Here is a 14,318-nt window from a genome sequence, read left to right as displayed (position 1 = left end):
GACTGGGCTCTGCAGAAGCAGCTGGAACCAACTGGCTGCCTTTGAGCTTCAGTCCACTGCCAACAGCTTCCAGTCAAGGGTCTCCTGCTCATTCCTGGAAGTCCCAGGAAAGCCTTGGGAGTTCTGTCCCTTGCTGACCAGTCCCACACTTCAGCCTTGGTGCATCTCTGGCTCTGGAAAGAGAAAAGTGTTCTTGGGAATAAAGCAAAGGAATTTTCTACCTGTTTTGTATCCCAAAATAGTGCCAAGCTGGCAAAAACATCATGCCAGACACTTTCAAAAGCTTGGCTGGGCAATACAAAGACACCCTGAGTTTTCTTACCAAAAGATGGTGCTGTGTGTACATTTTGCTGCTGATGCCTCATTATCAATGTCTTGTTTTCATGGTGTGGGAAAAGGTGAATGAGGTGATGGTGCTGTTGGAGCTGTGCAGGCTGGGGCAGCAGCAGCTCTGTGCTGATTCACTAGGCAGCTGCAATCACCCCACGTTGCTCGCAGGGCCAGGTCTCCATGAGCTGGGTGATGCTGCCCAGAGGTGCACTGCTCTGTGTCCATGGGATAACCCCAGGGTGACTGCAGGTCTGTGCAGCTGCCACTGCTTTGCATGCAAACCCAAAGGCAGAACTTGTCCTCTTGTATCTTTTGACTTGTGCCATTCAGCAGCACAAAGCATCTTCTGCCTTTTCTGGCTGTTCATTGCATCCTTAGACAATAACTCCCAAGAAGGGAATATTCCACATGGATTTCCACTTTGCTTTCTTGCTGCTGCAGGTGAACCTGATCAACCAAGGAGCTCTTGATGCTCCCTTCAGATACATCCCTGCTGCCACAAAGGTGGGCTTGGGCTTCAAGCTGGCACCCCAGGAGGGCATCATTGCAGCAGGTGGGAGCCAGACTCTCCAGATCTCCTTCAGTGCCACCGTGTTGGGGAGGTTTGAGGAAGAATTGCGGTTCAGTGTGGCTGGATCTCCTACGCCTGCCATCCTGACCATCAGGTAAGGACCCTGGGAGCTTGGTGGGCACATCTGCAGCTGTCTCTGGGACATGCCCCACCTGCCCCCTGTTGGGGTGGAGCAGAGAAAATAGGTGTTTGCTGAGGTCTTCATCTCTGCTCTGATGCTGGCACTGCTTTAGTGGGAGGATGCCTCCTGCCCTGTGTGGTACCTGGAGCTGGAATGACTCCTCCCTGCAGGGATCTCCCTCTGCCCTGGGCCATGGCAGGCAGTGGGATGGATCAGCTTTGGGCAGCAGCTGCTCTGGGATGTCCCAGCTGAACAGCCAGCAAGGCCCCCAGGGCTTTGGAGATGGGCCAGCCTGGGGCATTCTGCAGCAGCAGCAGTGCTTTTAAAAACTTCTGTCAATAATCCATGCCAGATGGGCAGCAGCAGCCTCACCTCCCCTCTCATGGCCATGCTGTGGGGGACAAGCTGTGCTCCCTGCTGCTGTGCCCTGAGGGCTCTGGTGCCTCCTGTGCACAGCCAGGCAAGGGCTGATGTGGGAGTCAGGGAACTGTGCAGCAGGAACTGTGCCAAGGACTTGGGCACCATCCCCTGGGCTGGTGCCATGGCAAGAGATCATCCTGGCCCAGCACAAGGGACAAGGGGTGATGATAGGGGAGGCAGAGCTCAGTGCTCAGCACCACAGCAGCACGAGGTCCTGTCCCTGCCAGCCTGAGCCATGGGCTGCTAGGATAATGCAGTGGGAGCAGGAGAGCTGATGCTGGCTGCTCTGCAGCTTTGGAGCTAGGCTGCTGCTCTTGGGAGGCACTGGGGCAAGGCAGTGAAGAAATGAAAGCAATCTGCACTGGATTATGGCAATAAGATAAGGGAGATGGATGAAAAAGAACAAGGAAGTTATTACTTAGCAAGAGCAAAGTGGTGAGTAGGTCTGCCCCTAGTGGAGAAAGAATGATGCTGGCTTTGTTCTTGGAGGAAAAGTGCTGCTTTTTTATTTTGGAGATCAAGAGGGAACCTTCCACCATCCAATAAGTGATTCTCCTCTGTCCCTCCCCTAAACTGGTGATGGGATGTTTGTGCATCAGCAGCTTTCTCCTTGAGCAAGGGCAGGTGTCTCTTGTTGAGATGTGTGGAGCAGAGCCAGGGGCAGTGCTGTGAATCCAACAGAAGGCACAGGTCACTGGGCCTTGATTTTTAACCACAAGGCAGAGTGGGCATGGATTGGCATCAGCCATGAAATCAACTGGTGAGTGTTGTGCAGCTTCAAGTGCTGCTTTCAGTGGGTGTTGGTGACTTTTGCAGTGTGTCTGCTGAGTTCAAGGACAGGTGAGGTGCTGTGCTAGATTCAGGACCCCCTTGTTTGGTTGTTGAAGCTGTTGCTCTTGGCTGTGCCAGCTGCTGCACTGCTGACAAGCTGCTCCTTTCCTCTAGGATTCATCTGTGCCCTGTGTAGAAGTGTTGCTGCTCTTTTCAGAGGATGTTTGGGGCTGCCCTGGGTTCATGGCTCACAACTGTGTCTGTAATGATGGTGTGGGTCAAACTCTGCTGAGAAAGCTCCTCCATGGGAGCAGCAGTTCCAGCTAAGAAGTAGCAAAGCAGGGAACCTGTGGCTGGAAGGGCTGGTCACAGAAGTTTGTGGGGACACCTTGATGTCCATCCCATTGCAGATGGGGAAACTGAGGCCCGGAGCCATGTCTGGCTGTGTGTTCAGGGTCCTTCATGGGACCAGCAGCATCCCGGGGGCTTTTCCTGCCTGCCCTGTGCCCAGAGCCCATCAGTGGCTGTTGGCTGCTGGCCACTTGGCTTTAGCTGCCTCCTGTGCCCAGGGGCACTGTGCTGAGCACATGGTGTGTGCTGGTTTGAAAGGCACGGTGCCCTGACACCAGGTTTGTGCCCCCGAGCCACGACAGCCGGAGCTTTGCAATTCCTTGAACCAAGGCATTTCCTGCTCTGTCCTCGCCATGCAGGGGCAGCGTCACTGGACCCAGTTTGCACTTCGACCTCCCTGAGCTCGACTTCGGGGACATCTCCTTTGGTGAGTGCTGCCTGGGCTGGGACACAGCGGGAGGGATCTGTGCCTTCCAAGGGAAAAGCATCCCTCCCTCCTGCTCTGCCCCAGCAGCCTCTTCAGGGTGGGAACTGCAGGGCTGCTGGTGCCACAGGGAGCATTTGGCCATTGTCAGATCAAACAGAAGCAAGGCAGAGAAAGTCAGGATTTTCTGGTGTCTCTGTCCTGCTTGAAAAGACAGATGTCTGCCAAGGAAGGTGGGGATCTTCCTGGAATGGAAAGATGAGCCCCTCCCTCCAAATGATGATACCTTTGAAATTACAGGGCTCAAACGATGGGGAAAGGAATAACAGTTCTTTCCCAGACTATATCAGGAGAGCCCAGAGAACAAGAGCAGATGTTTGCCAGCTCCCAAGTCCCGTTTTTTCCCTTTGGTGCAGTGAGGATCCCAGCAGGAGGAGCTGTGGGCTCTGGCAGGGCAGTGATCCCCTGCCAGCCGGCAGCGGCAGGGAAGGAGGGAAGGAGGGAAATGCTCCTTTTGCAGAGGGACAGAGGGCAGGGGGATGTGGGCAGTGGCTCAGAGCAGCAGGCAGCAGCGGGGAAGGCAGGCAGGGTGGGTGCCAGGCTGAGCTGCAGCCAGGGCAGTGCCGGGGCCAAGCACACAACCTCCCGCAGCAGCACGCGGCCGAGCTCCCATCCCCGAGCGGGAGGAAGGGAAGCTCCGCTCCCTGCCCAGCCTCAGCTCCCACTGCACAGCGCCCACGGCATCACGCCACAGCTGCCAAAAACCCCCAAGGGAAAAGCCCACCCCCAGGGCCAAAACCCCCCAAAACCCCTATCCCCCTTCCCAGACCAAGGGGAGCATTCACTACCAAGCCAAAACCCAGAACAAGGAAGGTCATGGACTTTTTAAGGAAACTACTTGCCTTTCCTGAGCTGCTTCTTCCCCACCCTGCATCACCATGGAGGCACTTGTCAAGTTGCCTTTTTGAAGAAATGAAACAAGAAAGGCAACCAATGGAACTATGGTTCTGAACCAGGAGATTGATCCTGCTGGATCTGCTTTCATTCCTAAGGTCTCTTCAGCTGAAGGCAGCTGTTGTGTCTTTGCTTCTTTGGAACTGTTGACTGTTGTCTGCATGCGGTGAGCTCAGTCTCATTGCAGGTTTTGCCATCTGTGTTTGTCCTTGTTGTGCCTCTCTTGCCTCCCTGCTGGAGTCACTGCTGGAGCTGGCAGTGCTCACTGGGATGGGCACAGAGAAGCTCTGGGCTGCAGCTGCAGTTGTTTTTTCTCCCCATCTGTGTTCCAGTGCCTCTTGGTGAGCAGGCCTGGGGAGAAGTCTCCTCCCCACAGAGCTGGCCAGCCCAGCCAGATGTCCACTGCAGAGCAGCTTGTGGCTGCTCTCCAGGCTCTGCAGGACATCCCCACCATGAGTGGCTGCATCTCTGGCTTTCCAGCATGGAAAGCAAATCCCAGAGCTCCAGTGGGGTAAAGCCTTGCAGGCAGCAACCCCAGTGAGCAGCATGGGTGTGATGTCCCCGTTTGTTGGGTGAGGTGGGACCTGGTTCCTCATTGCCAATCTCCAAGCAAGGCTTGGGTGTGCCCCCAGTTGAGTGGGCTCTGAGCTGTCTCGTGCTCAGTCTGTTTGGCCCAAACCAAGAGATGCCTTAAGGATCCTGCAGAGAGAAGCTGCATTGGGCTGCTTTGCCTCACGTTCTAGTTCCTGATTCCATCCTCACTTTCTTTTGCTGTAGCTTCTTCTTAATGCTGACTCACTGTTTATCTATCTTGAAAAGGGTGGGAGTGTTGTCAGGCTGAACAGGGAATTTGACAGCTTGAATTCTCAGAGGAAATGCTCGGTCTGAGTGTACACTCATCACTGGGAGATCACTGGTGCTGGTTTGGGGCAGGTGAGGCAGCTCCTCCCCATCGCCAAGAGAGAAGCTTGCAGTGTTCAGCAGGGCTAGGAGTGGGCATTTTCAAGGCTGCAGTCTGCAATGTGTGTCAAAGGGAACTGAGTGACGATTCATTCCTCATGCAGCTTCTGGCTGAGCTGTAGTTCAGATAATCCAGAGCTGAACTCCAATGCCACTTTCATCGTGCCAGGCCATTCCCAGCAGGAGTCATGCCACAATGGGAGCCTCAATGGATGTTGGTGTCCTTTCCCAGGCTTTCCCTACACCCAGCGCTGCCGGCTCACTAACAGCTCCCCGGTGCCCGTGACGTTCCAGCTCCGCATGTCGTTCGATGGCACGCAGCCGGCCGTGGACAGCGTCGATCAGATCCGCTGCCACAGTGACCCAGCCTGGAGGAAGGGCATTCACTTGTATGTGGAGCCCCGGGAGTTTACAATCACTCCCAGCCGAGGGACCATCCTGCCCCAGGGACACCAGGACATCCAGGTACGGGCAGAGTGCAGCCAGAGACGCTTCAGCACCAGGGCTGCAGCTGCACTGCAGTGTGGGAGGGCTTTAGCTCTGCTGCAGCTTTGAGCATGGTGTGAGTGAGAGATCTGCACTGCTCTGAGGCCTCTGCTAGCTGCCTTACTCGGGGTGTTCCTCAAGGAGCACTGTTTTCTTTCCAAAATCATATGCTGAGGTCACATACCATATGGTCAAGGCCAGAAGTCACTCTTGTGTTCCTGAGAGCCATTTATTTGATTGCAAGTGGGCAGAGCAAAGATGAGGGCAGAAGGTGGCTGTTAGAGAGATGTCATTGTAGAAAGCAGTTAGCTTTTCTTCTTGGTCACATTTCCCCTCTCCTGGGAATCAGAAGGATTTGTGTTCACTGCAGGAATCTCCAGTGGGGACAAAAAACTCTGCAGCCATGAACTGCCCAGCACCTGCTGGGCCACACTTTGCCCTCAGCTTCCTGCTGTAAAGCTGAACTCGTTGTGTTCAAGTCAGATTTCTTCTGCATTGATGTCATTGTAGTCAGATGAGAAATTGGGGCCATAATTTGAATACAGTGGTGCGTAGAGCTTTGGTCTAATGTTTTAATGTAGCTGAGCTATGCCCTGATAGCAAGGTGTGTTTAACACATCTGCTATTGCCAGAAGGCTTTTGTTGCTTTGAGACTGTGCTCTACACATGGAGTAGCAGCAGAATTAAGACAAAATCTTCCCTCAAGGACTGGAGGATATCACACGTGGATAATGAGCTTTTGTAAGGAAGAATTTCCTGTTCTTCTCTTCCACCAGGTGACCCTGTGTTCCAACTCGGTGATGGAGTTCTACAGGAAGATGCTGGTGGATCTGGAGGGTTTTGGCAAGGGAGTGGCATCATTGGTCATCACAGCCAGGTACCAGCCCTTCCCTGGCCTCCCCCAGCCCCTGCCTTGCCCAGGCTTTGCTGGCTGCAGCTGCCAAGGAGAAGTGCTGGTTCACGAGCTCATGTTGTGCCAGCTGGGCATGAGAAGAGCAGAGCTTGGACAGCAGCCTGTGGTGAAAAGCAGCCCTGCTCCCAGCCCAGCAGGGTCCTGGGCCCTTTTCTGAAGGCACCAGGAATGAGATCATTTCTTGGCCTGGCTTTTGGTGCTTGAGGTGGAACAAATGTCCCCAGGGCCTCCTCTCCTTCTTGCTGCAAGAGGTGGAGTTGTGCTGGGTGCGAGCACCGTGCATTGGTTTGGGACACAGCAAGCAGCCTGCTGAGAGCCAGGCTCTGGTTCTGTTCATGAGGGCACGTGGCAGGGGGGAAGTGGCTGCCAGCAAGAGTGCTGAGGGCAAGGCCTCAGGAGGGGAAAGCAGCCCTTGATATGGCAGCTCAGCTCTAGATTTTCTCCTTCCCTCTGCTTCCCACTCTGAGCTTGAATGTTCTCAGGGTTGAGAGCAAAAGTGGTTGTTGCTGCAGCAGAATTCCATCCTGCTGTGCTGCTGTGGGTGTCAGTGGAATGCCAGGAGGGATGCAGTTCCCTGGTGCTGTTCCCTCTCCCAGGCAGAGCCATCCAGGCAGTGCCTGGGCTGGCATTTTGTCAGGCAGGTGGGGCTGGGGACAGTCAGTGCCTGGAGCTGTGGAGGGAAGGAGCCAGGGAGCTGTAGGGCCTGGGAGGGGCTGATCAGCCACTCTGGAGGGCAGCTGGTGTCCCGTGCCCTCCAAAGCTGGGGCAAGCAGCTGAGTTCCCAGGCAGGGCAACAGCACCATGGCAGAGAAGGGAGTCATTTTTCCTGGGCACTGGAGTTGTGTGTTCCTTGAGCATTAGTGAGCTCTGATCCTTGTTGGGAAGGCTCCCCTAGAGCTCATGGATCACTGGGAGTGTTACAGGAGTCCTTGCAAGGCTTCCTGGGGAAAGGAGGGGCTGAGGCAGCTGTGGGACAAAGTGCTCTGCCTGGGGCACTTGGCAGCCTCTGGGTGCTGCCTCTCAGGGTTTGCCCCTCCTTGACAAGACCTGTTGGAGCGGGAAGACGTAGAAGGCAATTTATCACTGCAGGGCTGTTCAATGTCCATTTGACAGTGACCAATGTGTTATGCTCCATTTCACAATCTTTGGGGGTAAATGTTCTCCATTCTCTCAGTATCTCTAATTCCCCTGGGCTCATCTCTTTGTCCAGATGTCTCGTTCCAAAGCTGCAAGTGTCCCCCCATGTGCTGCAATATGATGAGTGCCTCCTGAAGGTGCCATACGAGAAGAAGTTCCTGATTAGGAATCCCAGCCACCTGCCTGGCTGCTACGGGCTCATTGAACAGGTTTGGCATCCCATCCACCTCCCCCTCTCAAATATTATTGAGGAGCTTATTGGGGGAAAAAAGGATTTGGACATGACCTTGCTGGTTTCTATTCAGTCTTAAAGATCTGCTGAGAACAGGATCCTACCCGATTGTAAACTTGAGGATGCAGTTTAACCTGCTGAGGGAACAGTTGATGTTCTAGTCTTCAGGGTGTTTTCTTGTGGGAGATCTTAGAGGGTTGTGAAAGCTGCTGCATCCACAGACACCAGTGCCTGTGCTAGCAGCCTCCTTGCAGGATGCCCTGGGAATGCTAAGCCTACAATTCTTGCATCTTGTTTGTGCCTTTTGCCTTTGTCCTGGGCATTTTTAAACACGTGTGTCAGTTGCTGTTGCGGTGGATGTTAGGGAGTGTAAAGTTCCTTCAGAGGTGCCTCTGAAGCTGCATTTCATTGTGTCTCTTGCAGAAACGCAAGGAGGACGCTGCTGTGCTCTACTCCAGCCCTAAGCCCTGTGGGATTGTCCAGCCTCACAGCACTGCAGAGATCCCAGTGCTGGTGGAAGTGCAGGCGCTGGGCACGCATCGCACCAATGTTCTCATCGGCGTGTTCGGGGATGAGAGAAACCCACTGGTGAGTGCAGGGGAGATGTGTGCCTCTGTGCAGCTGCTCCTGGCAGGCTGCAAAGGGCACGGGGATTCTGCCGGGGAAAACAGGCACAGGCTGCTGTGGAGAAGGCCAGGAGGGATGGGTGGCACCAACAGCTCGTGCCTCACGGGTGGTAATCTCAGTGTCTGGCACAGAATGTCGTTGGTCTGAGCTGGAATCCAGGGCCACTTTAGTGCATTACTCTTGAAAATGCTGTTAACTTTGGAAACATCTGTTTGGAAATGGTATCTCTCTGAGCACAAAAGGGGATGTCAGAAGACTTCTGGGAACCTTGAGCTTTCTGTCAAGGAAAGGAAAGCTGGCATTTGAAGAGTGGTTGCAAAGATTGAAACTTACATTAAAACATAAGGAAATGACAATGCCAAATTCCCTGAATGGCACCAAACATCTGAACCTGGGCCATTGTGGCACTGCATGTAAATCAGTGAAGAGGAAGGACAGGCAAGGCAGGCTGTGCCAGGGAGCCTGAGGTTTGACAGAACAGTTGCTTTCAACTCTCAGACTGCTTACCTTAAAGAGGAGGGTTTCTCCCCACCAGAGGAACCAGTTGTTTAACTGTCAGCCTGGTCTGAACTAGAGATTTCTTGCAAAGCTTTTACCTTTGGGCCAATAATTTGTAGTTTGAAAGATTCTCTTACCTTGATCCTTTTAAATTTGGAGGTGAACATGTAATTTGCTTTTTCTTTTTTTCTCCAAAAGCCCAGCATTTCAGCTGGAGAGTGGTAGCTGTCCCTAAAGAAATAACTAGAGCAGGGTTGAGCTGTTGAAGGATTTTTAGGTTTCCCTGTTGTGGTTTGCTTTGGGTTTTTTTAAAAATGTTTCTTGCCTGCTTCCTGGGACAGAGAAAACAGTTATGGAGCTCTGGACGGCTGGCAGAAACCTCGCCAAGCCCAAGGCTGATGGAGTCTGGCAGGATCCCAGCACTACAGCCCATGTATGTATGTCTGGATGCATGGGGAATGCCACCTGAGTCCCCTGGGAGTGTTGGAAAATGTCAGCCAAGCCCCCAGCAGTGTCAGGGAAACATTCCTGATAAATACCTGGTGGAGCTGCAGAGTTTCTGCTGTTGGGCCCTGGGGGGGCTGTGCTGGCTGTCACTGGCTCTGTCTGCCCCTGGATGTCTCAAATCTGCCCTTTTTGCTTGCCTTCTCTGTCTTTTCCTCTCCCACTCTGCTTTCTGCATGCCCACAGGGTGTTCATCCCTGTCCTCTGCAGTTCCTCAGTGCAAGCAGTTGCAGCTGCTGCAGCAGCTCAGTGTCATCCCTGGGCTGCCTTTAGAGCAGACCTGCTCCAGCCTGGATTGGGAAGGGCTGGATCAAAGCATTTCTCAGTTCAAGGTGCCAGCAGCCAGCCAGGGGCTGCATCCTGAGCAGGAGCTGCTGGTGCAGGTGTCCCTCCCTCCCACTGCAGGTCCCTGTTCACAGTTATCTTCTTTTCCAGAGATGAGCTTCACCCACCTCAATTCACTCCCCAACCACCAAAGGTGATGAGAACATGTTTGGATTGCCCAGCGTCTCGATGGAGGCACTTCAAGGCTGGAAAGCAGGAGGCAGCCACAGCCCTGACTGAAGAGCAGGATTTGACCCAGTCTTCAGGAGCAGAGGTAGATTTTCTTGTACACCTACTGCTTGTGCTGCCTCCCCAGCCTGCCACCAGCAAGTCATGCTCCTGCTGAGCTCCCTTTTTGCTGCCCTGCTGTCCTATGCCCTGACAGTGGCTGGGCAGCAGGGCCAGTGGCTGGACATGGGGCAGTGGGAGGGAGAAATAGGAGAGTTTTCCTTGGAGAAGCTCACTCAGATCCTACAGGCCTGTGTTGAGTGTGGCATTTTTTGCCTTGTTGCCTTCCCAATGCAAGATGAGGCTTTCATCTGCATCATGATGGGAAGAGCTGCAGCTTCCTTGGCAGAGCAAGCTGGGATGAGTCCTGATCTCCATGTGCCCTCTTCCCAGCCCAGCCAGACTCCCTGTTTGCAGCTCTCTGCTGTCACCCGAGAGCTGCTCTTGCACTGCTGGCCCTGAAGCTGTCTTACAAACTGGGACTTGGCAAAGTGGCTGTCTCTTCCTGCAGGCATAGGGCATGGCTTGTTTTTCAGGTGCCACCACAAGCTCCTGCAAACCCTCACCTCCCAGCAGGCCTGGAGGGATTCAGGTGCTGCGTGGACACACCGCACACTGCCCTGGGAGCGGAGAAGGGAAGAGGGAATCTGTCTCCCTTGCACACTGTCAGTGTGGCAAGCAGGGCTGGAGCTGCCAGTGCCACTGGTGGCCCTGAGCATTGGCCACAGAGGGGCCTCCCATCCCTGCAGGCCCAGCACAAAGTGCTGCTGGAGCAGCTGGGTGTTGGAGAGGCCGTGCAGGACACGTTGTGGGGCTGCCCAAGGACGCTGTGCAGCACCTATGGAGGGCACTGCTCCCCCTGCAACTCCTCAGGGGGTGCAGAGGAAGGTTTTGCAGGAGCTTTTGCTGTAGCACCTTTAGGGAGCAGCATTTAAATCAGAGAGAGAGGGGCAGAGCCTCAGGAGTCAGATGAGCTGGGCTGGGAGTCCTTTGCTCAACTCCAAGAGCTCTCACTCTGAGTCTCCTCCTTTTCTAAAAGCAGTAAGTTTTGAAACTTTTTCAAGGCAAGTTGTGCATCAGAGAGAATTTCTAGTGCCAGGAGACATCCCAGTTCACTTTCATGTCATGTACTCATGAACGCATTGACCCGTGAGGATGGGAGGAGATTTTCCCCATGGTCCCTGCACTGGTCAGTGGCATGGATGCAGGATGAGATCAGGGTGATTCTGGCAGTGTTTGGGGAATAGGCCCCTCTGGCTGCCCTGCACTTTGCTCCAAGGTGCTCTTCTGCATCCATTTCCATGCTCAACACCTCCATCTCTCCTGTCTTCCATGCAGGCTTCCAGTATCCTGCCAGTGTCAGGTGTGCTGCAGCCAGGAGAGAGCCAGCAGGTCTCCTTGCCCTTCTCTGGCCACCTCAACAGCATCTCCAGTGCCACGGCGCTGTGCCACGTGGAGGGAGGCCCCAGCTCCGAGGTGCTGGTGCCCGGGGAGGCCTCACGTGCCAGCTGCTCCCCGAGCCCCCAGGAGATCAGCTGTGGCTCTGGGGCACCTCTCAGGGAGAGGTGAGTAAGCCTTCCATGGGTTCCTGCTCTCCATGGCTTACTGTCCCTGCAGGGCTTCCCTGCTCCAAGGACTCTGAGCTCAGAGGTGCTGCATAGCAAAGGCCAGAAGCAGCACAGGGATGGCCACTCTTAGTTCCCTGGCTCCCAAGAGAGGAAGCACCTTCTTCTGTTGGGACAGCACATCTTCTTCTCTAGTTTAGTGGTGAGCCCTCCTGGCTCAGATGCTGCCTGCAGGGAGCTGGGCTCTGGCCCTGCCTTGGCACTGCTTCTAGAGGTGTCTTTAGCTCCATGGTGTTGAGTTGCATCTTCTTCATCATCTCCCTTCTTCACCAAAACAGTGGGATTGTGGTGTGGGCAGGCGTGGGGCACAGACCAAACCTTGGTTTGGGTGCTGGTGCTGCCACAGATGAAGTCATTGCAGTGCTGATCTGCCAGGGTTCTCCTGATGGTGGGGCAGCAGCCATAAAAGCTCCTGTCCTTGGGGCTCCCCTTCAGCTGCAGCAGTGGGCAAGCACAGGGGAAGCTCTGCTCCAGCAGGGCAGCCCAGCTCAGGACACACAGGCAAAGTGTGAGCTGGGAGTGGAGGCTGCTTAAAGCAAGCCTGTGCATCAGGACTTCCTTCAGGCCAGGCTGAAGTTGGTTTCATGGGGAGGAGAGGGACGAGGCTGCTTCAGATGGTTTCCATGGCAGACAGCACCAGCTGGCTTGGTCACAGCTGGCTTCCAGCAGGAAATCTGGCTGACAAGAGCCTGTCTTGCAGGAGAGCAGTTCCTGCAGCCTTTGCTTTCTGACTGATGGGATTATTCTCATTTAGGATCAGGCTATGAGTTGTTAAAACCGAGGCTCACGGACAGAGACTCTCTAACTCACTGAAGTTAGAAAGTGGTATGTTTATTAACCCCGGCGGGCGGCACCAGAGTTGTCCCTACAAGGCGTGACTGCGCTGTACAAGGTTCTTTGCCCTCTCTTTATTTCCCAGGATCTTACACACAATACATGTGCACAACCCCAGCACCTCCCCTCCCCACTCTGTATTAAAATGAGGTCATTAGTCCTTCACACCTGTGCAATTCTTCTCTGGAATTGGGTCGGTGGTCTCGAATTGGGCCAGTGGTCTTAAGGGATGAAGTCAGGAATGTCTTCATCAGGTCTCTGTGACCCTCTGGCACCATCCAAGGTCCCCTGCTTAGTGACTGATTGACATCAAGCCCAGGTGCTAACCATTGTTCTGCTGGTTTCAAGATGTTCTTCTAACAGTTCACTTACTCCACTTCCTTCTATCAAGAAGCTCATCATGGTAAACAATACAACAATCAGCTCTGGCTGAAGCATCTCATCATCATTAACCTGTGGTCTGCCTGTCTAACTGACATCCTGATCAATGTGAATTGCTTCTAAGCCTCAGCTGAAATCCGAACTCATTGAAATCCTGCTTCAGCTCTGCCCAGGGAGAAGGGGGCTGAATGAGCTGAGTAAGAATTGCAGGAGAGATCAGCAGACATTGGCACTCTGTGCTCTGCTTGAAACTGGGAAGTCAAGAGACAAAGGGCGTTCTCAGGCACAGCGCAGAGAGCTGGTGGATCAGCCTTTGGCAGGGGGCTGGAGGTGTCTGGCTGTGCCTGGAGAGGGAGCTTGCACAGTCAAGCTCTTCTGATGGCAAGGCTCAGACTTGGCTGGTCCTGGAGGTGCCCTTCCACCCCTGCCCTCCCTTGGGATGTTCCCAACCTCTGTGGGTTGAGGAGAATTCACGGAAATGGTCTGGCGCTGCTGCCTGGCCTCAGGGTCAAGGAATGAAGTGCAGGGCCAGCCAGGACGAGTGAGCCCAAGGTTCTGGTGGTGACTCTCAGCCATGTTTTCTGTTTTGTCTGCAGAAGGGAGCTGAAGCGGCCGGCTCCAAAGCTTGAGGAGGAGACAAAAGCCTTGGAGGAGGAAGGGAGGCAGAAGGAGAAAGAGAAGCAGAAGAAAGAAAAGAAGGGTGTCTCTGTGGGGAAGGAACCTCCAAAAGCAGAGAAGGGGAAAACCAAACCCCCAGAGAAGAAGGAAAGCAAGGCCCCAGAGAAGAAGGATACCAAAATCCCAGAGCGGATGGAAACCAAAGCCCCAGACAAGATGGAAACCAAACTCCCAGAAAAGAAAAACAAACATCCAGAAAAGAAGGAAACTAAATTCCCAGAGAGGAAGGAAAGCAAGGCCCCAGAGAAGAAGGACACCAAAGCATTATTAGAGAAGAAGGAAACTAAATTCCTAGAGAAGAAGGAAACCAAAGCTCCAGAGAAGATTGAAAACAAACTCCCAGAAAAGAAATACAAACCTCCAGAAAAGAGGGAATCCAAATTCCCAGAGAAGAAGGAAACCAAAGCTCCAGAGAAGATTGAAAACAAACTACCAGAAAAGAAATACAAACCTCCAGAAAAGAGGGAAATCAAAATCCCAGAGAGGAAGGAAAGCAAAGCACCAGAGAGGAAGGAATTGAAAATCCTAAAGAAGGAAAGCAAATCTCCAGAGAAGAGAAGCAAACCTCCAGAAAAGAAGGAAACCAAATGCCCAGAGAGGAAGGAAATCAAAATCCCAGAGAAGGAAAGCAAGGCACCAAAAAAGAAGGAACCCAAAGCCCCAAAGAAGGGGGAAGCCAAAGTGCCAGAGAAGAGAGAGACCAAAGCCCCAAAGAAGAAGGAACCCAAAGCCCCAAAGAAGGGGGAAGCCAAAGCCTGAAAGAAGGGAGGAACCAAAATCCCAGAGAACCCAGCTGAGCTGGAGAAGAACTCTTTCTTTTATTCACACAACTTATTTTATACAGTTTGACAAACCTAATGTGCCACTTTAGTTAGTTAATAGATTTCTTATTATTAGTTATGTCAGTTATTCTGTTGGATAATAAAATATATTTTACTTGTGCATCAAA

At 53.4% G+C, this 14,318-nt stretch overlaps 2 protein-coding genes across 2 annotated transcripts in view; both read left to right on the top strand.

The window, feature by feature from the left end:
* Positions 1-9,020, top strand: part of LOC135292701 (hydrocephalus-inducing protein-like) — a 26,018-nt gene extending 16,998 nt beyond the window's left edge. Inside the window, exons 10-16 of the mRNA XM_064406807.1 lie at positions 772-995; positions 2,924-2,991; positions 5,135-5,367; positions 6,165-6,265; positions 7,512-7,647; positions 8,094-8,258; positions 8,994-9,020. Of these exons, the coding sequence (XP_064262877.1) occupies positions 772-995; positions 2,924-2,991; positions 5,135-5,367; positions 6,165-6,265; positions 7,512-7,647; positions 8,094-8,258; positions 8,994-9,020 (954 nt within the window). The remainder of the gene's footprint in view (positions 1-771; positions 996-2,923; positions 2,992-5,134; positions 5,368-6,164; positions 6,266-7,511; positions 7,648-8,093; positions 8,259-8,993) is intronic.
* Positions 8,388-14,318, top strand: LOC135292636 (neurofilament heavy polypeptide-like). The gene is made up of 4 exons (XM_064406774.1): positions 8,388-9,228; positions 9,735-9,897; positions 11,190-11,416; positions 13,288-14,318. Exons 1-4 carry the CDS (start codon positions 9,110-9,112, stop codon positions 14,126-14,128), a joined length of 1,350 nt encoding a protein of 449 aa, XP_064262844.1. The 5' UTR covers positions 8,388-9,109; the 3' UTR covers positions 14,129-14,318.

The sequence above is a fragment of the Passer domesticus genome, unplaced genomic scaffold (assembly GCF_036417665.1).
Source record: "Passer domesticus isolate bPasDom1 unplaced genomic scaffold, bPasDom1.hap1 HAP1_SCAFFOLD_44, whole genome shotgun sequence".
In the NCBI taxonomy this organism is placed as follows: Eukaryota; Metazoa; Chordata; class Aves; order Passeriformes; family Passeridae; genus Passer; species Passer domesticus.
The sequence above is the reverse complement of the archived record's forward strand: the minus strand, read 5'-3'. Positions and strand labels throughout refer to the sequence as shown.